Source organism: Haliotis asinina, chromosome 2 (assembly GCF_037392515.1).
Source record: "Haliotis asinina isolate JCU_RB_2024 chromosome 2, JCU_Hal_asi_v2, whole genome shotgun sequence".
Classification (NCBI taxonomy): Eukaryota; Metazoa; Mollusca; class Gastropoda; order Lepetellida; family Haliotidae; genus Haliotis; species Haliotis asinina.
Genome location: NC_090281.1, coordinates 67,275,753 through 67,299,067, shown reverse-complemented (window position 1 = coordinate 67,299,067; position 23,315 = coordinate 67,275,753). Strand labels below are relative to the sequence as shown.

The following is a 23,315-nucleotide window of genomic DNA, read 5'->3' as shown; positions in this document are numbered from 1 at the left end:
GGATGGTCTTGAGAAAAAGTCCAGTGTTTAGACACACGTCTTTGTTGCACTTCCCTTATTTTTGAAGGTAACTTTAAACTTTCTTACAGGGTTTACAGGGCTTTTTGTGAATCATTGAACCCAAATTACCAGGTCCCATGTACTGCGACAATGAACTACAGCTCATGAACTCGTATGAAGACTGCAAGGAGAACATGATATCAGTACTCCAAACAGTACCTGCCATTGACATGTGGACAAGAGGTATCCACTCATGGCTAGATCACAGTCACTGCTCACTAGCTATCAAATAGGAATTTAAAGTCTTGCATCCTTGCAAAACAATGTGTAGAGGAGAGGCAAACCAGCAAAAATACTGCTGCAAATCGTAAATCAGTTTGAGAGGAATCTGGTATACAAGCAGTGTCTGGCATTACATCTGACAATGCTTCAAATAGGCTATCCCCATAACTACTGTTTTGCCAACACACTGCAGCTTCCTGTTGATGATGGACTCAAGGTACCTGGCATTGAAAGCATGCTCATTCATAGACTAACAGCTAGTCTCTGAAATGAACATATTTTACTGAAAAAATGTTCATAGTGAAAAAAAAAATAATATAATGAAATGGAGCCCTGAGGCTTTCTTCATTTCCTGAAGCTAAGGAAATCTAGACTTGCCACATTTTCTAGACTTGCGTGGGCTTTCTTGGATATATATACTTCAGGGTCTGTACGACAGACTAGGTCATTCATGCATGCGTACTTGTGGTCTCCTTTGTAAAGTTGACAGAGGCAAACAATTTGATGCAGTCAGTATTTACTTTTGTTGTTCTCTACATTGATATTCAGTTGTTCTTATCCAACGCAATTCAGTGTTACATATTCATCAGGCAGCACATACATACACATTCAAAATAACATTAACACTTGGAGACCTAAAACTAGACAAAGTTTATGTTTTAATAACAATAAATACCACTGACTGGTGTGATATCCATTCAGCAGAGTTTCGGAAGAGGAAATTCAGTGTTGTGTAAATTAAGAAATGCTTAGTCCTTAGTTCGAAACCAAGATGTTTTCACTATAAAAAGTCTCAAATAAACATCATTCCTGTTTTACATAATTTATTTAAGTTGCATTATTGATCCATTGTTATAAGATATCCAATGCAGCACCAGTCAATGAATGCTTCGTCTAAATATCTTCCAGCTTGTGCACATTGTTTTTTGTTTTTTTTGCTGCAATTTAACCATGATTAAGTGATTATGTGCTATATTGTCATATTAATACTTCACTTGACGCTGAAAATCAATTTCTTTATCCAAGAACGTGGAGATTCACATATACATGTTTCACTATTTGTAGATAGGAAGTTGGAACAGCCATGTGTATATTTGAACACAGGTTTTAGATAAGCATCCAATCTGTTGGATATTCGGGTCGGGGTCGGGTCTGACCCCTCAAGTACTCGAGTCCCAATTATTTTACTTGTTGACAATGTACTATCCTCGCTTCAGTTCGAAAAATATTTTTCATGTCAAAATAAAATATCGCCACCATCAAAAGTATATACTCATTCCTTCACTGGGTTGTGCTCTCACATTTCCAACCTGATGTTGAACAATTACTCATGTGAAATGTTTTTTATTCAACAATTTAAGCGCAACTTCCATCAAGTCGTGGTGGCTGAGTGGGTCAGGCGGCTGACATTGTGTGCTGGCGATTAGGTTCCTGACTCTGAAGGTGCGGGTTCGAATCCCGGAAGCCTGTACATAAGTTGAAGCCTGTACATCAATCAATCGAAGCCTGTACATCAATCAATACAAACCTGTATATCTTGTTACCCACTGTTATCGGTCTACTAAAGAGCAATGGCATGACAGACCTGAGATCAATCTCTTAGACTATGTGTCTACATTTAGAGACAGACTGTCCAAAGCAAGTGAATTGGCCAGAAGAAACTTGAAAGTTTTACAAGAAAAAATGAAACTAAACTATGACAGAAAGTCAAAAGAGAGAAATTTTAGTTGTGGTGAAAAAGTGCTAGTTCCCATTCCTGGTCAGCCACTGAGAGCAAGATATCAAGATTTTGTTGTTGACAAAAAGGTTAGTGACACAGACTATGTCGTCCTGACGCCTGGTCGTCGTAAACAGAAGAGATTGTGTCATGTAAACATGATTAAGAAATATCATGACAGGTTAGAAACCAAACATGTCAATTGTATTGCCACACTCTCCCCAGTTACTGATTGTACTAAAGACAATTGTGAAAACATTCATGATTGTGTTGGCAATGTGAAGTTCAACTGTCAGATTTGATTCATGAGTTCTCTCACTTATTTCCTGATGTGCCTGGTCGAACTGATGTTGTTACGCCACGCCAGATGGACTGTATCAATACAAGGTGATGCCGTTTGGTCTGAAGAACGCTCCAGCGACATTCCAGAGACTCGTCAACAATGTCACATCAGGCTTTGATCATGTCGAGGCTTACGTGGATGATGTCATCGATTATGACATGGAGTGGGATGACCATCTAAAAAGGACTCATGCTCTCCTCGAAAGACTGTCTGAGGCCAAGTTAACTTTGAATCTTGCCAAGTGTGAATTCGGGAAGGCACAAGTTGAATTTTTAGGGCATGTTGTAGGGCATGTACAGCCAGTTTATGCTAAAATTGAAGCAATTATACTTTTTCCGGTACCTCAATCAAAGAGAGAACTCATGAGATTCTTGGGTATGGATGGCTATTACAGAAAGTTTTGTCAAAACTTCTCAGATGTTGTATCTCCACTTTTTTTGAAAAAGGTAAAATTTCAGTGGGATAGAAGAAAAAGTCAAAGCCATACTCATAAATTCTCCAGTATTACAGGCGCCAAATTTTGAGAAAGCATTTAAGTTGCAAATAGATGCAAGTGATGTTGGTGCAGATGCTCTCCTGATTCAAGAGGATGATTCAGGAATTGAACATCCAGTTTGTTATTTTTCAAATAAATTTGACAAGCACCAAAGAAATTATTATACCATTGAGAAAGAGACATTAGGTTTTTTGTTAGCTTTACAGCATTTTGAAGTGTACCTTGGTACCACCACTTTGCCAATTGAAGTTTTTACTGATCACAATCCCTTGACTTTCTTTCATAAAATGAAGAACAAGAACCCAAGACTCATGAGGTGGAGTTTGACCTTGCAAGGGTGCAAACACACTAAAGGCAAAGACAATGTTTGTGCTGATGCACTTTCCATGGCATAAATGTATGATGGCTTGATGATGCTGTATGTATGTATCAGCATTTTGTCATAGTAATTCTGCAAGAAGTTTCTCATATTACTCATATTGTTACTTGTCATGTTGTGATGTTATTATTGCTATGATTGAAACTTTCTTTCAAGGGGGAGAGTGTTACGAGTGTGTAATTTCTGTATATTTTGTTGTAAATAAAGTAATAATTATTATTGGGCCTCAACGTTTAGTGTTTTGAATGTAAGTTGTAATGGGTCACATTTCGTATAATTGATGATCCGCATTTTTTAGGATTCTGGCAGCAGGTTGCCCGGAAATTATCTGCCCTTGACTTCTTGTTTGTTTACTTTCGGGAGGTTATTCTGGGGCATTCTACGGTGTTGGCGATGGCAGTAAGTGCTTGTACTTTAGGGAAATGAAAGTATATATAAAGGCCAGTTGCCGTGTTGTGTGGGGGACACAGACATTCATTCGCTGGAGTTTATATCTTTCTGCCTCTGCCAACGCTTCAACTTCATAACTGCTGTCAGACCGATCGCTGTTACATTCTGCACAACTGTTTCTCTCTTGCACTAAGACTTTGGTGAGTTTGCTATATTATATTTTGTGACTCATTGCCATAGATTTTGTCTCACTTGCAGTGTATTTGAAATCGATATTGTGAAATTGGCTTGTGACTTTGTATAACTTGCTCTATCATTGCCTAAATACAATATCTGAATATTTGAAACTTGTCTTTGTTCTGTTTTACTGATTCACAATGGATTTCTTACATTGTTTGGCACGGTAAATTCTTAACCGTAGCAATATAGTATTAGGATCTGTCAGTAGGAATTATAATATCTCTAAGAATCGTTGACGAGATTCTTGGTATCTACTACTATTTCAGAAAGAATATAATACAGGGGTGGTTGGGTAGCGCCTCTCATCACGCTGAAGACAAGGGTTTGATTCCCCATATGGGTACAATGTGTGAAGCTCATTTCTGATGTCCCCTGCCATGATGTTTCTGGAATATTGCTAGAAGTGGTGTAAAACCAAACTTACTCTCTCACTCACAATAAATATGCATTGTATGATGTCATTATAGAACTAAACCTTACTTTTAATGGAAGTTTATGGGTGCTTATGTTATCTGGAATTCATAGAGATTGCAAACCTATAAAAGATTTGGCATCATTCATGCTTCCTGCAGAATTGTTGCAAATTTTAACACAAGTATTTTAGTAGCTCGACCTGTGACTCTGACGACCTAGACACTGATCTTTGAAGTGGAAGGGGCTTTCATTTACCATGCATTGTTCCTCTCTGCTTATTGACCAAGCAGAGAATTAACGTGCGTGGCCATTGTTATGAAGACATTTAATTTTGTTTAGAATAATTCATATTTAGATGGAAATTTAAAATCTTATTCTGAAAACTCACAAGGTACAAAACGGTTAAACTTGTTACGAATAGTAGTCCCATTAGGAAGTTTTAGCTTGTTCAAGAACTTGACATTGGCAGTAAAATTCAGAATTATGTTCAGATGATGTTTGAAACCTATTGTCCATACACCGGATTTAAGCTGCTGTCATAGAAAAAGCTTCTCAGTGATGTAATGTATTTAATTGAATTTTTAAAACTCTACATATGATTGCATACAGTGTCAGTGAGTACCTTCAATAATATACAAATATTGTTATCTTCAGGAATTTACCTTAATTCCTGTATTTGAGGGTCCCCGGGAATCCTACTCTTAATTTCCAGGGATCCTGGACTATAACATTGGGATCCCAGACACTTACTATCTTAAATAATATGATAAGATATTATTATTATTAATACTATGTTATAATATTGTTGCAGTTCAGTTGCTGTTGTTGTATTGTGTATCATGATCATCACAGTAATTAAACAGCAAATGATGTCATAACCTGGCTAGGAGCTGACTCAGCGATAACTTATTGTTACTTGATCAACATTTAAAAAAAGAAAATTTGAACTTTTTCTGTCTCCTTGTGGATGCGCTAATCTATTTTGTTGCATCTGTTGTCAATTTTTATGCATATAGGATGCAGGTGATGAGTGTTCTATATTATGAAACTTGATGTCATACAATGACATAGTGTATCTTTTGGTTGTTCTTGTTTCAGAAGAAAATCAGATCTCATTCAAGTGTCACATCCAGTGTGGAACTATCAACCCTCAAGAGCAGCGTGTATTTGAGGAGGTGGAGTTCACAGGAACATGCCGTCCCTGGGATGGTGACGAAGGTAGGTCATGTTTTTGCCAACACTGGAGTATGTGTGTAATGTACATCTGATAGGAATACCCAGATCCACATATGCTGAACAAAAGGTGATGGACTATTTGGGGAATAGCCTCCTGAAAATTAAGTTTTCCATTTTCAATTCAACAATATGTTTTCAAGGTTATTAATGATCCCTGGTTTAGCGGAGGAATCATTTTCATGCAGCACCAGCTGTGAACTGATGGTCATTTGTACCGGGCAATGGCCTGTCGTTTCATGTATCATGCTAAGGTTTACGATTGTTTAAGCTAGCTGCTCATAAATTATGAAATCTGAAGGTTAATGGGGAATGCTCATTTGGAAATGTTTTTTGGGGAAAAGGTAGGGTGCACAACCCCATATAAACCTGTATAGCACTAGTGATGTATTGCTCTGCTGTAGATGCCCAGTCTGACACTGACAACTATGTATACATGCAATCATCCACCATGGACTCGACATGCCTCTGCTGTACAGTGCGATTACAGACAACCAAGATCATACGCGAAATGCCCAAACAAACTGATCTGGCAGCCGAATTCACATCCAGACATTCACTTGGCTGGAAATTTTTGTTTTTGGATCACAGGTAAGCCTTGTATTAATTCTTTATCACATTTAAGGTATGCCCTTGTCAACCTCTGTAGCCTGCTTTACACCTAGGTATGCTCTTGTCAACCTCTGTAGCCTGCTATACACCTAGGTATGCTCTTGTCAACCTCTGTAGCCTGCTATACACCTAGGTATGCCCTTGTCAACCTCTGTAGCCTGCTTTACACCTAGGTATGCTCTTGTCAACCCCTGTAGCCTGCTTTACACCTAGGTATGCTCTTGTCAACCTCTGTAGCCTGCTATACACCTAGGTATGCTCTTGTCAACCTCTGTAGCCTGCTATACACCTAGGTATGCTCTTGTCAACCTCTGTAGCCTGCTATACACCTAGGTATGCTCTTGTCAACCTCTGTAGCCTGCTATACACCTAGGTATGCTCTTGTCAACCTCTGTAGCCTGCTATACACCTAGGTATGCCCTTGTCAACCTCTGTAGCCTGCTTTACACCTAGGTATGCTCTTGTCAACCTCTGTAGCCTGCTATACACCTAGGTATGCTCTTGTCAACCTCTGTAGCCTGCTATACACCTAGGTATGCCCTTGTCAACCTCTGTAGCCTGCTTTACACCTAGGTATGCTCTTGTCAACCTCTGTAGCCTGCTTTACACCTAGGTATGCTCTTGTCAACCTCTGTAGCCTGCTTTACACCTAGGTATGCTCTTGTCAACCTCTGTAGCCTGCTATACACCTAGGTATGCTCTTGTCAACCTCTGTAGCCTGCTATACCCTTAGGTATGCCCTTACTAACCTCTGTAGCCTGCTATACCCTTACATATGCCCTTATCAACCTCTCCATGACGCTGTATACCTAGAATTGCCCTTGTCAAACTTGTAGTGCAGACCTCGCTAAACACCTAGGTTCTTTACTTGTTGGCTGTGTTATGCATACATGTGATGGCAATGTCTGAGCTCTGTTGTTGGAAGTAGAATTGTTAACCGAGTATGTTATGCTTGTTTGTTTCAGGGCACCTCCAGTCATAGGTTACCTACCCTTTGAACTGCTTGGCACGTCTGGGTATGATTACTACCACCCTGATGACCTTGACAATATTGCTCGATGCCATGAACAGTGTAAGTTGCTGCCTCTGTGTCGGTCAGCAGGCACTGCTTGTGACAATAAGGTGGAGCAGGGATATTCCAGAACTTATATTGTGTTGGTTCATAATGTACACTAAATACTCTCTTTCCTGTTGCCTTTAATTGTCAGAACTCCTCAAACAGGGCGACATAAAGGATGCTTTCTCTAATAGTTGGTTATCTGAAACGTAGTAAGACACACACACTATACAGATAACATGTGGAGTTGTACATGTGTTATGTTAGAGAGATGTTCTACCATGTGATGTAAGAGGTTGCCTGGTGAACACCTGGTGATTTGGTATATTGCCTGACATTGAACACCTGGTGATGTATATTGTCCGACAGTGAACACCTGGTGATGTATATTGTCTGACAGTGAACAGCTGGTGATGTGGTATATTGTCTGACAGTGAACACCGGGTGATGTGGTATATTGCCTGACAGTGAACACCTGGGTGACCTCAGGGGTGATGTATGAAGAATACTTTCTTATGGTGACCCCAGGGGTGATGTTTGTAGGATACTCTTTTATGGTGACCCCAGGGGTGATGTATGTAGGATATTGTCTCATGGTGACCCCAGGGTGATGTATGTTGGATATTCTCTCATGGTGACCCCAGGGGTGATGTATGTAGAATAATCTCTCATGGTGACATTGTGACCCTTATATAGGGCGTAACCTACTTGAACAGGATAGGTATTGTGTGTTAGGTTGTGGGAGTGCCCTACATGGGCTAATGGCTCAGTGCTGGCTGTGGATGCTGCACATGTCTGTGTAACTGGAGAAGTGCAGTGTGTAGAATATTCACAGTACAATAGTGTGTGCTGTATAAGGCAAGTGTACCCATAATCCCTCTGCAAAGGCTGTACAAGGTAAGAATATTTCCCAGTCAGCTGAATGGTGTTTACAGGATGTATAACAGTATCTGCACAGTTAAAAGAGATTTTCTGCCGGTCCAATTCCTTTTACCACGTTTAGGTACAATTTGACACCTTTCTGACTTCATATGACTCTAAGGTCAAATGACCTTAGACTGAGACCTGTTACTGCTTGACACATATTGGATGAGCCTACACAGTAAACGTGTTTGTGGCAAGTAGGCGGGGCAGGAACTGTAGACAAATACTCTTGGTTGCTACAGGTACATGAGGTAGATGGGGGATTAGGCACATGCAGTACATGCTGACCGTGGCATGAACTCAGTAATCTCATATACATGATTCGCATGAGGAAATCGAATTTGTCAAGTTGTAAGCGACAACCCGTTTAACTTATTTTTCAAACAGAATGTTTTCAAGGGCCTTCCCATTTATGTCAATTTGGGTCATTGGTCAGGTCGTGGCTCGTCTAATACTTGTTCATCAGTATTAGTATTACCTTTATCATTATGTTCGCAAAGCTCTGTTTGCAATATAGTACTTAAAGTAATCATTCTACATTAAAGCTATGTATCATTTTATTTATCTGTAATCTATTAGCGCTACGATGACCGTAACTCCGATACTGTAACATAGACTTAGGACAGTCGTAGAGCTACATTAATCGTAACTCTGATACTGTAACATAGACTTAAAACATTCGTAGTGCTAAGATGATCATAACTCCGATACTGTAACATAGACTTAGGACAGTTGTAGAGCTACATTGATCGTAACTCTGATACTGTAACATAGACTTGTGGCAGTCGTAGTGCTATGATTGCTTTGAGGAATGGGGCCCAGATTACTTGCCCCGCCTGCTTGTTACAAACATGTTTACTGTGCTGTCTCATCTAATACTTGTCAAGCAGTCGTATGATATAACAATCAAAACATGATTCGCACGAGGAAATTGAACTTTTTAATATATAGACGACAACCTGTTTCCTTCTTGTTTCAAATGAAATGTTGTGAAGGGTGTTCCCATATATGCAAATTACTAATATTTGTCAAGCAGTAGTCTGGTATGAACATCTTTCCAGGAGTCACTGCAATGATGAATCTGAAAACTGAAAAGAGTGGTATCAAACACTAATTTGTTCTAAAAGTTCTAACCCAAACCATATTATTTTTGGTTCAGAATTAATTTTTCAGCATTTCCAGTGATGGAATTAAGTGATATTCTCTATATAAACTTGAAAATATTGGAAAGCATTGGTCATAAGCAATCAATATGTACTTTACATTGGACCAGTTACAATGCTTATTATCTTACCTCACACATAAATGTTTTTTTCTGATTGGCTAAGCGCTCTTCTGTTATTTTCAGTGTACCCCACTTACAAGCGAGGTATATTGCAACGTACTCTGCAGCCAATGGCAACTCATTTGGTACTTCGTGGTAGTTCTTATTTATCTCGAATAACATTGAATCAAGCACGGTGCACGGAAATTACTGATGTGTTGCAAATACAAATTGATGGAAGGGAGATAACTCTAAATCTGGTTTTCTTCTGTTTTCTGCAAAATCGTGATGCCTATGAGAAATTTGCCCACATTCCAATAAATAAATTTTGACAAAATTACACCATGGCGACTTTACTAAGACAGTACCCGCAAGAAACACAGCACGATGCAATATTCAAATCATTTGTTTCACACAGGTTAACTAGACTGCACGATCCACTACTCATGTTTCAAACAGTTCAAAATTAATTTTGGGGTGTTCAGTAAGATATACACATTGTTGTCTGGTGTGTTGGCCGCCATGGGTTGAGGTTCACTCAATGTTTGTTTATGTTCCCCTCACACTTCAGGCTCAGGGAACATAAACAAACATTGAGGATACATCAACACATGTCTCCCTTGTGACCAGTGAACAACTTACAATATTTTAGTAGCTACTTTTGCTTTGAAAAAAATAAAAAGTCACAACAGCAGCATTTTATAGCTCAGTATTAACCTGCGAACGTAAGTTTTAGAGTTCTTATGACCATTACACAGCCATTTTTGTGAAAAAACACCCACATGTGTACATGTAACAGATTAATAGATGACCAAAATGTACCTCCTTGTGATATTTGCCAATAAGTACTCAGTATTTATGAAGATATTATTTGAATATCATTGCCAGCAGAAACTTTGAACAGCAAAAAATCCCTACAAGTGAGCTACACTTTAACCTACTATTTTGTACTGTTTTCATTTGATGGTGTATATGACATACAGTAAGACATTTGAGTTTAGTGCTTGACCATGTGGATGGGAGGAATTGACTGAGCAGAAAATACATGTGCCTGGGGTGACAGGGCATTTGTCAGCTTGCTTCAACTGTAGCTAGCTACTCCAATGTTGAGTGATGACTGAGCTGAATGTGCAGTAATGGTGGACAATGTGTGTAGACAAAGTTATGCTTTAAATCTTTCAACCTTTACGGTATAATAACTGTTCGGTTGAAAATAATTATGTTGAGTTACATGGCTGGAAAGTTCTGAACCTAACTATGTACTGTAATATACAAACTTACATACTGCATTAATGCCAAACTCCCAAGTAAGCAGGATATTCCAACAAGTGCCTAAGCATTGTAGATGTAAAGGGACAGAAAGTGTACTATCAGATATCTCCAGGGCCAAGTTCAGTGGCTGTTCATGCAGACTCCTTGCATTTAATTATAAAGAGGTGGGCAACTCAAGCAAAATTTCGCATGATCCATGATCAGCGAGACCTTCAACCCCTTCAAAGGAAAATGTCTATAAAATACAAAACACGACTGAAAATTATCAACAACATCTTGCACATATCCATAACAAATACAGTTGGAAAGTTTTGAGAAATGAACTTCTCATGATACAGGTTTCAGCACCATTGGCTCACTGTATTTAGGCTCCTGATCAGAAACACTCCTGGTTCATCTCAGTGGAAGTTGTGCCTTTTTGAAACAGACCTAGCAGAGTAAAGGTTGTCTTTTAGAAATATTTACAAGAGATATTTACTGAGGCTAGTAGATTCATATTGAATATGAAATATGTAGAGATTCGATTCCAGCCATCTGTAACTATGGTTACAGAAAATCAAGTATGAACAGGTAATTCTAAACACTGGTGCATCATACACCAAGTCATATCACATTTATTGAATGTGCTGCACCAAAACTGATAATTACCGTACCACAAATAATAGCATATTCTCAACTGTTTGCCTTCGAACTGTTTGGAAATCTTTTACAATGATTTTCTCAATAGAACTCCTTTTCCTAAAGGAAATGAAATAAAAACCTTTGGACAAAGAACTGTCACATACATGTGTATATACTGGCACTGGCCAAACAACCTAGAAGAGTTGGACTATTTGTGACAATGGTAATCTTGTGTTAACCATAGTAGCCAGAAACTTCTCATTCTTCAGAGCAGAGGTACCTTCTGATGTTTCCTTCAAAGAAGATAAAGTCAAGGTACATAAATGACCAATACAGGGCTGATCTGTTTTAGGCCCCTGTGTCAGCAGCATATCAATGCTCAACATTATGGTAAACAAAATGAACAAGAAATTTTTCAAGGTGTTTTTCTTCCGGGAAAACATTGCACAAGTCTGATATTACTTTGGCTTCAGTGCATGACAGTGGCTTTGAAGTAACTGAAAATCATCTGTATTCTCCTAATTTGTTACAATACAATTCAGACCTCCATCCAGGCTTTCAGAAAGAACCGTCTGGCACAATTATGCAGATACTGGTAATGTCATTTTTTCTTTGGAGGATTTTTACACAACAGCAGAAAGCCTTGAGTACTAGTCGAGTCCAAAAATTTCAGCCCCAATGGTAGAGGGGTGTTCTCCAGTGAGGATCATGTAGTAAAACATATCAACCATTTCTATCTTTGCAGTCCATCATAGTCAGGCTGAGAACTACTCAGCCAACCCCCCTTGTATGCTGTAAGTTTCCTTGGTATTGGGAAGAAGTGTCCTACTGTTTGAAATAACTCATTAAACTGCAGTGCATACACTTGCTGATGGGCCATCCATACATTGTTGAATGGTGGTGTGTTTAGCTGAAGGTGACGCTTTTAGCTTGTGCTTGTAGTGAGTGTGCAATTGTACTTAGTTCTTGATGTATGATGGTTGTGACGTTCTGGTACTTGCAGTGATGCAGACTGGTGAGGGCACCTCCTGTCACTATCGCTTCCTCACCAAGGGACAGCAGTGGATCTGGCTCAAGACACATTACTATATTACGTACCACCAGTGGAATTCAAAGCCTGAATTCATTGTCTGTACGAACACAGTTGTCAGGTGAGTTGGACATGTTTATAGTTAATTTGTCTAACGGTCTGCTTCTATAGCCAAGTGTTCACACGGGTATCTTCCCAAAAGACAGACCGCTTAAAACAGTACCCTTGACAATAGTGGTATGTGCCCAGATACGGAAAGACGTTAGGTATTAAGAATAGTTTTATTAATTCATGTAATGAATTAAGACTTTTAAATTAAGACATATTGCATAAACATATGTAAGTGCATCAACATATATTTACTTGTGAATACCTTAAGTATGGGCCCTCTATATGCTCAAAATGTTACTTTGTTCAAGAATAATATGCAGAGGATCCTTTTAGACCAGTTTGTACAATGTACTTTCAGAGTAGAATTTCAGTCACAAAATTTAGGACAACAAATCATATGTTACCAATAGAAACAATGCGCTGGCTAAATATTTTGAAAGAAAACTGACTTAGTAATCTTTGTAATCAAGCAGTGGAGCTATTTGTGACGAATTCCATTTTTTACTAATATGTCCATAATTTGTAGCGAAAATTAATTTTAGCCAAATATACTAGGCACATACAGAAACTGTGCATACAAAACTTTAAAAAATGAATTTATCAAACCTGTGTAGACACATAAGGATTTATTCTCAGAGATTAGTGACACGTATCCAACATGCATGCACGTATCATGTTCTGTGACGGCAGTGGTTTCGTCCTTGACACGTGCAATATGTTGCTGCATGTGCATTCCAGGAAAGAGAAACAGAGCAGATGAATGCCACGCAATACTGTCAATTTGGAAAGCTCCACCCCTGAACTTGCGATCGTTCAAAAATTAAATGGCTATTGAAATGCATAACGTATCAAGGCTAACGCCTGCACAACATCATGAAGCCATTGGGATGGTCCGTAGGGGAATATGACAAGTGGTTGCACATTTCCACTGCCATTTGAACACCGTTTCTGCTCTCTGGACGTCCATGGCCAAGACAGGACAGATGGACAAGGGTGACGATTCTTCCCCACAGTTTTCAGACTTCAGTGATGACTGCCCCGACCGTCCCAGGACTTCGCCATATTCACCCCAACACAGTTTGACAACACTTTCATCATCAGGAGATCAGACAACAATGTTCCGGTATACGACCTATCCTGACACAACGTCATCAACAAGCTTGCTGAATGTGGTGCTGAAATCATGTCCGCAGATCCATGTCTTGGTGAAGCACTGTTGTTTTTACAGATAAGTCCAGGTTTAACATTTCCCATAGTGATGGACGTAAATATGCCAATAGAAGCATGGGAAAACTTTAGGCACAGGTCTGTGTCTTTGAGAGAATTCGCTTTGGTGGTGCCTCCGTGATGATTTGGGGTGGAATAACAGCACACCAAAGAACTCCTTTGGTGACTGTTCAGGGGAACTTAACTGATGTGGGCTACAGGAATCAGATTCTTTGACCTGTGGCAATTCCTTTCCTGCAACCTCTTGGCCCTGGGTTAACATTCCAACAGGACAATGCCCGCCCTTCATACGATAAGGGTTGCTATGGATTTCTTGCAACACCACAATGTTGACTAACAGCCTTTGCCTGCAAATTCACCAGATCTCTCCCCGATAGAGCATGTTTGGGATGGATCGACGTTTACACCACTTTCCTCATCCTCCAGATAGCGTCCTTAACCTTGCACCAGAACTTGAGAGAATCTGGCGTGACATCCCACAAACCTTCCTTGCACGTTTGAAAGGCTTTATGCATCATCGATGCATTGCTGTTCTCTCAATGCCGATGGTGGACATACCCGCTTGTGACATGGTTGTTTAACCCGTCCCAGTTGTGGACTTGTAACGTTGCTATGATTGACTTTTCAATTGAAATTCTCCCGACTTGTTATGGTCTTGTGATCCCCCCAATTAATTTATATGTACCTTTGACATTATTATCATACTTATCAACGGGGATAACATTTTGACAATGCACACTCTCTCCATTTGGCTAGTATATATGTGAGTCCCTCAATCTGTCAGTTTATTTTCATCATGAAATATGATTATCAACCTCTCATCCTCAAATTAAAAATTATTCAAATATATATGTTTGTGCCTCTTCAAATGATACCATGTAAACATATATATATACCTGTATGTTTAATATATATATCACTTTTGTGTTTTTGGAGAATGAATTTTTCTTTTTGGGAGTGAACCTTCACATGCAGAAACTAGATTTTATTGTTTTCTTTTGTTTTGTGTTTAATAAGTAACTAAAATCATATACAGACAACATCATACTCATTTGACTTTTGACCATGACATTGAAAAATGCATGATTGTTATAGGTCAGAATCAGTTTTCTCTGTTTGACTCCTCAAATTAACTTGCCTACACACATGTTGTGTGTGGAGACATTGATCTATCAATAGCCTGTTTAATATACATTCAATATCATTGCAATTGCTTATCAAACATAATGCGTTGGGTATAGCCTGAGAACAGATTTAATTATTTCAATATTAACACCTTATGCTTATTGTTTATGAATATGTCCCTCAAACACTAAATTATCTTTTCCACTGAAACTTGTTTCTGAGTGCACTAAATTTTATATTGAAGTCCATGGTTTTTATGTAGGACCACTTTATGTAGGAGTGACCTCCTCTAATTTGAAGCATGGAGCTAGGCAAATCCTCTTCTTATATATGATCCTGGCAAAAGACCTTAAATCAGAGGTAGAAAGGAACTTCCCTAGTTCAAACCAGGCACAAAACATCGACTTCCTCATTGTCAGACTTCAGCTAAGAAAAACGGAGAAGTTTCCATGTGGGGAAATAACCCCTGTGATTAGCCATTTGAGGCCCATAAACAAAAAAACACAACACCAAGCTAAAGCTGTGGATTAGAAACAAGTTTCAGGAAAAAGTTGATGTACCCTGATATTCATTTTCATGTTTTCAACACCGGTTCAGAATTCCTTATCTTCCCCTAGTCATATTTTCACAGCACCAAGAACAAAAAATATTTACTAGCTCAACAAATATAATCCCAAATACATTTCATAAAATGCTGAGGTAAAATACTTTTAACATTTAGATGGAATATTACTTATACTGGTGAATTATTTTTTTTCCTTCCCACCTGACTTTAGGTTTTTCTGTGGACACAAAACAGTGAAACAAGAAATAAACTTGGTCTGGCCTTAGATGTGAAAGATAGTGTTTGTACCAAATGAGGGGAATCAGCAGTGTAGAAAACTACTGTCCGCCTGAAACAGGTTAATTCTGTGGAGGGCTGGCAAAAACATAAATATTAAGAGCCCAACGGTCAGGGTCATATTTTATGTGTATTCAAGGGAATCTTATCGGTGACCTTTTGCAGGGGCATTTCAGTAAATATGAAAGCAAAGATACTTAATAGTATTTTTATTAATGCTGAGGTGAAATGTGACATTAAAGTTGGCCCAGCAACTTTTGGGAAGGGATGGTAAGATTTCTGAGTTACTAGTTCTGGTGTCTGGTAGAATTTTCTGTTAAGTTTCCTACACTGAAAAAGTCAAGTGTTTTCTAAAGCCTTTTGCAGAAAAGCTGTGTGTACTTGTTCATTTATCATGGTCCTTATTGTCATGCAATGATGATGTGTGTACAGCTACTCAGAGGTCCGCAACAGCATTCGTAAAGAGATGGGGATGGCAGAGGAGGACGACTCAGAAATGGTGTCTGTTGATGAGACGGAGATGGAGAAAGGCCAGCACAGTCCTTCGTGTTCTGTGACATCTGGACCAGCCTCTCATCTGCTCTCTGGTGCCTCGGTCCTTACGGAAACACCTGATGCCAGTGTCACAGGTAAAGTTTAAGACGATTTTTTCAGAGTGAAGTTTCTGATTCTGACTCAGCCATGTCATGGTATATTGTCCAGAAATTGTACCATTTTATGAAATAACTGAAATACTTGCTGGTGGAGGAAGTCGGCTTTGTTTTGCTCATAGATAAGTTTAAGCAGGGCAACATTTTTCCACAGGTGCCAGTCAGTTAGAGGTATCCGAAAGTAGTCAAATGCCTCACTCAACACAACTGGATCGATCCATCACCAGTAAACCACTAACTAGCAACCTGCAGACATTCCTTCAACAGCAGCAGCAGCCTTCACAGTCTCAGACAGTGCAGGAGAAACCATCCCCATCCACACCAGTGTTGCCACAGGTGATCCCAAGGGGAATGGTACCAGTCAACATAATGAGTCTACCTCATGGCATGTTGGCTGTTCAACAGAATCAGTTGGTGAGTTTCTCATGCTTCATGCATCACAGCTCTTATTGTAATCTCATACAGTGTTTTTTGTCTGAGGAGTTTATTCATTTTCTAACAATGAGTGAGTTTAGTTTTTTGCAGCATCTAATGTGATATATTTGAAACATTTGTCAATAAGTAGAATAGCAAAAGATATTGAAAGCTTGTATGTGATGTATTTTCAGTCCCGGGTAACAATGGGAGATGCAGTTAGTGTTGTTCCGTCTTTGTCACCAGCACCAGTCATGAGTCCTCAAGAAGTAAGTCACAGAAACATGGCCACATCAGGAATAGTATTCTTTAAAGTCGCTTGAATGTGAGTGATATTTCATAGACAACTTCTTGTACATAGAAAATTTGATAATTACTTGTGTTTTCAGAATCTTCTTCAACAGCCACAGATCTTCATGACTCGGGCACAGCGCCTTCTTCATGATCAATTGCTTCACAAGTCCGAACAGCTTCAGGATGCCATCCGACACCAGCAAGAGGAACTTAGACAGATCACAGAGCAACTCACACGAGCACAACACCTCTCTGCCCCTGTAGTTCAAGGTAACAGCCCCTCAGTAGTGACACAGCACCTCTCCATCGCTGTAGTTCAAAGTAACAGGCCACCATTGTGACTCAGCACCTTTTCATCTGTGTGAGGCACTAATGAGTGATTTGTGTTGCAGGCCCACCAGACACCTCCCACTCGCTGATCCTTCAGCCCCAGGTCCAGCCAATGACTATGGCTGCTGCAGGTCAGCAAGTCATGATGATCCCACAGATGAGCACGCTGAGTGTTATCAAACAGCCGCAGCAGCAACATCCACAGCAAATTCAGCTGCATCAACAGGTTCAGATCCAGCAAGTACAACAGCATCAACTTCAGCCTTGTCTTCCCTTCCAGATCGTCCCTGAGGCTGATGATGTCAACTTTAATAATCAAGAAATGTCAGACAACTAGACTATCGTCAGTGTTCATGCATGGATCTTTGGTGACTCTTCACTTTAGTGATAAGGCTATTTCTCAGGGTGGACAAGATTCCAAGGTTCCAATAGTGTTTGGCATTACTGGGATACGTCAAAGCAACTCTGTCATCTGGGCAGTATGTGCATTGTATGAGGAATGCACATGGTTTTGCTTACCAGCCAACAGAAATCATGGAGTTCACAAACTGCAAATTCATGACTTTTGACAAAAGCAGTTGTTTACTTGCACCGGGTTGGTGAAGTGAAAGGAATGTATGATTGATGAAAATGCAATTATGGTTATCCATGTATATTAATTATCCCACGATACACTATGTTGAAGTCCAGACTGAGAACCTGGTTGTAAATTGTTAAGTTATTGACATGTTAAATTATTTATCATGTTCCCGATGTCATGTAATAAGATAAACTATGTTATATGTATATAGACTTTCAAACTTGCATAAATATCTGTGCCGTTTCCACAGTTCCGTGTTCTCTGCTTGTGAGAACAGAAATTGTCCTATTTATCATGTACATATCATGGCTACCTTTACTTAAGAAATTGTGTCTCGTGAATTTAATCCGTGCTGTGTAAAGAGTTCAAGTTTATTATGAAGGGAAAGTTCTAGACCCTGTGTAAAAAGTAGACAAGTTTTATCTTTTCACACTTACTAGTCAGTTTCAGGAAGGAGCTCTGTATCTGAATGCACAATATGTCGTTCACTAGTCGTGTAGGGGTTGACATGGGTTGATGTACCATAGATGTTTGTTTATGTTTGATGAGCCCATCGCGACCCTCACAACCAGTGAACAATGTATTTATCTTACTAACACCTCAAAGTTAATTTTGAATTGTTTGAGGCATGGGTGCAAGTCTCTTTGTAGCCATTACAGATTTAGATTTATTTCCCTTTCATTGATTTGCATTCGGTAATTTCCGTACATCATCCATGAATCAAGTTTATTCAAGATAAAGAATTACTAACATGAAGTGCCAAATGAGTTGGCATTCCCTGCGGGGTACATAGAAAATGTTACTCCTTTTGTAAATCAGAAAGTGACTTTTGTGTGTGAGGCAAGATAAAAGGTTAGGTATGTATGATACACTGTGTGCTCAGTGGCAGATACTGCGTAATCAGTTTTCAGAAGCTGACCATTTTGCAAAAGTATTCTTTGAAGAAGTAATATAGCAGTGTGATGATGCTCAAAGTTCTTGTTCTCTAAAACGAAGCCAAGTATGACTGGTCATTGTTATTACTTTATGCCCCTCTCGAACACTTGTTATATACATAATATGTGGCACTCTAAAATTATTAGAATATCCGAATGACATCAGTACTTAAGCAACTGGTGTGGATGGCTTCTGTGATCATGTGTAAAGGAGCAAGCCATTCCTGGAAATATACTGAACAGCAAAGGAAACAACTCTGGATTTTTATAAAGTAATTTAAATATAAAACAAACACAAATGCTCACTTTCATGAGATTTCATTTTTTTTGAAACTGGCATTTCATTTGCTGTTAAGTATATAAGGGCATATTTTTAATTATCTACAAGTCAGGATGTTTCAGAAAAGTTATTTAGAATGTAATATCAACAAAGGGACTCACTTTTTCACCATTATTATAATTCATGAACACTGTTGGAACCCTGAAGAATTAATTGTAGACTCTACAGGTCTTGGGTATCCCTGTCTCTTCAACATGACTTGACAAATTTAGCACTTGTTAAAAATAGATCTGAATTATTACTGACTGATTTAGAAGTGTACAAGCATACATTTTTGAAATCCATAACCCATATGGGAGGTTCACGTTTTCCAGAGTATTGTTTTCAAGAGTTGTGAATACTTTGTGATATACCAAATATGGCTGTGAATGTTTGTAAAGAAAGAAATGTGGTCTTATAAATCTAAACTTAGCAGTGCTTACCTGAATTTGAAACCCCAACACAGCTGACATTTAAAAAATGTCATTTTTAGCTTTATTGAATTTACAAACAACCCCGCTCAACTTTAGGGATAAACATCCATGTGTTCATTCTACCATGACAAAATAAAGTCAAATGGGTTCTCCATCTCAATCAAAGGGGAGTGGTGGGGAAAGAGGGGTTTTGACACCTTAATACTTTACTTATATCAGTTGTGACACAAACAAGTTGCCAACTGTCTCGCAGATTTAAAATACAGTGGACTCTGTCATTACTGGCGCCACATGGGACCAAAATAAAATGCCGGTTTTGACAAAGTGCCGGTATAGGCAGTTTGCCGTATGATGCTGACGCACAATGGAAGTCGTTCTCTTGTTAGCATTAACATGTTTGAATAAGGAACACTTTTTGTTGCAGGGTCAACTCACATTTTGCACGCTTAGTGGGCCAAGACATTTTGGCAATACTGACATACGATTTTACCTTAAATACCCTCTAATTACTCAATGTATGTGACACGCACCACTCACTAGTTAACAAGATACTGATTGACCTTTCCCATTTCTGAATAATATCGGGAAATGTGTTGTTACAGTGCCCACTATTCATCACTATATGTAAGGGACACGTATCACTAATCGACAAGACACTCATTGACACTTTCCATTTCTGAATAATCTCAGGTAGTAACCGTGAAATCGGTTGTTACATCATTTGGACCTAACTGCATCAAAGGGTTGTACAATCTTTCATGTGCCGGTTTTCACGGATTTGTTTTCATAACCATTTGTTTGTTAGGACAGAGAAACAATGCCGATATCTGGAGTAGACAGAAGCCAATATTTACAGATGTTTCTATATGATTATTAAGTGCATTTCTGCCGGGACTGAAACTTTGTGCGGTTGTAGACAGAATGCCGATGTTTACAGAGGCCGATATTGCCAGAGTCCACTGTATTTCTGTCATGTGTGTTGCACAAAATTTATTGCCATATATCCTTTGAATGTTATGATGCATTTTGTTATGTATTACTGTACATAGAATTATTTAAGTACCACCTACAAAATGACTGAAAAAGGAAGTACCAGGCCATATCGTTTTGCTTCTGTGGTGATGTGGATGTCACATTGGCTGTTCTAATCAGGGTTTATTGTGATTTGATAACCTCAGACTGGTGCAGTCTGTTTTCTCCAAATTAGATGATGAACTGCAAAATTTTCGAACAGTCTGTTAAGTGCATATACCCAACAATATTGGCTGATTTCACATGTACCTTTGTGGGGGAAAAGGAAAGAAAAAGATCATGTTTAGGCCAGATCAGTTTTATTTCTTGTTTTACGGATCTGCCCGACACATTCTTTCAAGAATAAGAAAAAAATTTAAAATCAATTTTCCATGCTCTAAAAATGAAACCCCTAGCTATTTAATGATCAAAAAACTTACGAGAAATATGTCTTTCGTGATGCTATTTTATTCCTTCCTGCCTTCATGATTTCTGAGGACAAGAAATAAAACAAGGTCAAGCAGGGATTGACAGCATAACAGGGGTCGTCTCATGATATATAAAGGTGCAGTCGGATTAGTTACTCCTTGGAATTGCTTGGTACAAACTAGAGGTGAACTGTTGCATCCCATGTGACCAGTATCTTGATGGTCTTGTCAGCAACTTTTGTAATGCAAAGCTCTTATGCCTCCACATTTGGAACTTCTCATTTCATTTTGGAGTTGTAGCTTCCTAGTCCTGGCTTCAAATTCTGTGTGGTAGTCCTGGTTGGGCTTGGCTCAAAAGATGAAGTCACTGTCAGCATGAAGAATAATGTGTCATTCCTTTCACAGTTTTCAATGGTTTCATGTACCCACACCTCATTTTCATCATGTTTCTGCTTAATGTTTAGAAAGTCACAACTTTAGAAACTAAATTTCAGATTTTTCACACAAGATAGTCTTCTTGTAATTACTTTGCATTTTTTCACTGAAAATTTAGCTTTTTTTCTTTTCATTGCATATTTTCAAAAACGTTCAAAATGAAACAAAAATCCAGAAATCCACAACAATGCCTCAAGTCTGACCCAAACACATGCAAATGTTGCCTTAGGTTGTATTTTAACCATTCAATCACATTTAGTTTGAAGGTATTTCTTCAAGTGTTGTGTCCATATTTCTGAAAAGTGTCTAATTTTTCACCTCAAATTGTTTTGTTTTGCTATTGACCTGCGGGACTTACTCCCACTGATGGTCAGCTTACTTACGCTTTAGAAGACGCAGCAAAAGCTGTAAAGGCATGTTTCAAGTCAAGGCATGTGTTAAGGCACATAATAATGCCTTAAAATGTGCTTTCTCTTTCTGCTTCACACTGAAAGAAATATACACTTAACAAATCATATGAGTAGTATATCTTGTCCATCGACGACAACCTAGATCTTGTTGCATGTGCTGGACATGTTTGCCCTCTACCTGCTGTTGTGCATTCATCTGTTAACTTTACTTCTACCCATAGCAATGTGACATGTAATTTTCCAATGATGGGTATAAAAAACAGACAGCAGATATTCTTGGGTACATTGACATTTACTGGTGGGACTACTTGTATTCATGATTTTGACCTGTTCTGCAGTTCCATGTCCTAATGTAGAGACAGATGAAATGTAGCATGTATATTACAACCTCAACATGTCGGAAATAATTGTATGCAGTTCAGTCACCAGTTTTATCCACAGAAGCCATTCCAACTTTGAGAGCAAACAATTCACAAGTGAACCAACTTTGCTGATGAAGTGCCTTTTACTTATGATATAATGTAGATATGAATTACATCATTTGCAATGAATTGCTTGCATGAAGCATCAACAGTGATGCATTTGTTTTTAAATGTGCTCCGTCCGTCTGTCTGTCCTTCCGTGCATATTTATCTTTTCAGGAGCTGAACTTGAACACCTTTTAAATATTGCTTCACCAGTTGCTCCACAAGTTTGACGTAGACTGAAATTGGTGGTATTGCTCTTTTCCGGGGCAGAACTCGAAAACTGTTCACTATTTCTTCACCAACCTTGACATAGATTGGTCTAGTGGTGTACTGGTGCCATATAATAGTTTGGATATTCTGAATAAAATATTTTTGTCTTTTCCATGGCAACAAGATTGACTTAGACTGAAATTGGTGGTAGTGCTCTTTCCCAGAGCAGAACTCTTAAAACCATTCAATGTTTCTTCACAAACTTGGCATATAGATAGATCTGGTGGTGTACTGGGACCTTTTGGTAGTTTTGGAATTCTTAATAAAACTTTTGGCATCTGTATGTCAACAGCTTAGATTTAGACTGAAATTGTTAGCAGTACTCTTTTTCCAGAGTAGAACTCTAAAACTGTTCTCTATTTCTTCAGTAAACATTGCAAATAGCTTGGTCCAGTGGTGTACTGATACTCTTTTGATAATTTTAATTCTGATTAAAATATTCGTGGTTTTTTTTAGCAACAAGTTTGACTTTGACTAAAATTGGTCAGTTGTGCTCCTTTCAGTAGCAGAACTTCAAAAACTTTTCACTGCTCTCCTCCCACTCAATATGCATACCAAAAACATTTGGCATAATCATAACTTGTAGAGATATTCGTGAAGGATACTTTGCCATTGATGACTTTGTCTTCTTGTTGTGTCTTTTCACTCTTGGCAAATTATGAATTATGGTATTCATATTTCAATCAGACATTAGGATCAAAATGTATCTTATTTACGTACTTTGAAAAGTACATTCGTGTTGAGAATCCATGAAACAAAT

At 38.7% G+C, this 23,315-nt stretch overlaps 1 protein-coding gene across 2 annotated transcripts in view; it reads left to right on the top strand.

Annotated features, from left to right (window-relative positions):
* The window catches only part of LOC137274194 (neuronal PAS domain-containing protein 2-like), a 62,118-nt gene extending 40,540 nt beyond the window's left edge, over positions 1–21,578 (top strand). For both annotated transcript variants that reach the window (XM_067807248.1, XM_067807247.1), the window contains 9 exons: positions 5,360–5,479; positions 5,899–6,085; positions 7,072–7,178; positions 12,248–12,395; positions 16,011–16,207; positions 16,383–16,642; positions 16,837–16,911; positions 17,032–17,206; positions 17,329–21,578. In XM_067807248.1, the coding sequence (XP_067663349.1) occupies positions 5,360–5,479; positions 5,899–6,085; positions 7,072–7,178; positions 12,248–12,395; positions 16,011–16,207; positions 16,383–16,642; positions 16,837–16,911; positions 17,032–17,206; positions 17,329–17,603 (1,544 nt within the window). In that variant the 3' untranslated portion in view covers positions 17,604–21,578. The remainder of the gene's footprint in view (positions 1–5,359; positions 5,480–5,898; positions 6,086–7,071; positions 7,179–12,247; positions 12,396–16,010; positions 16,208–16,382; positions 16,643–16,836; positions 16,912–17,031; positions 17,207–17,328) is intronic.
* Positions 21,579–23,315: the final 1,737 nt, after the last annotated feature.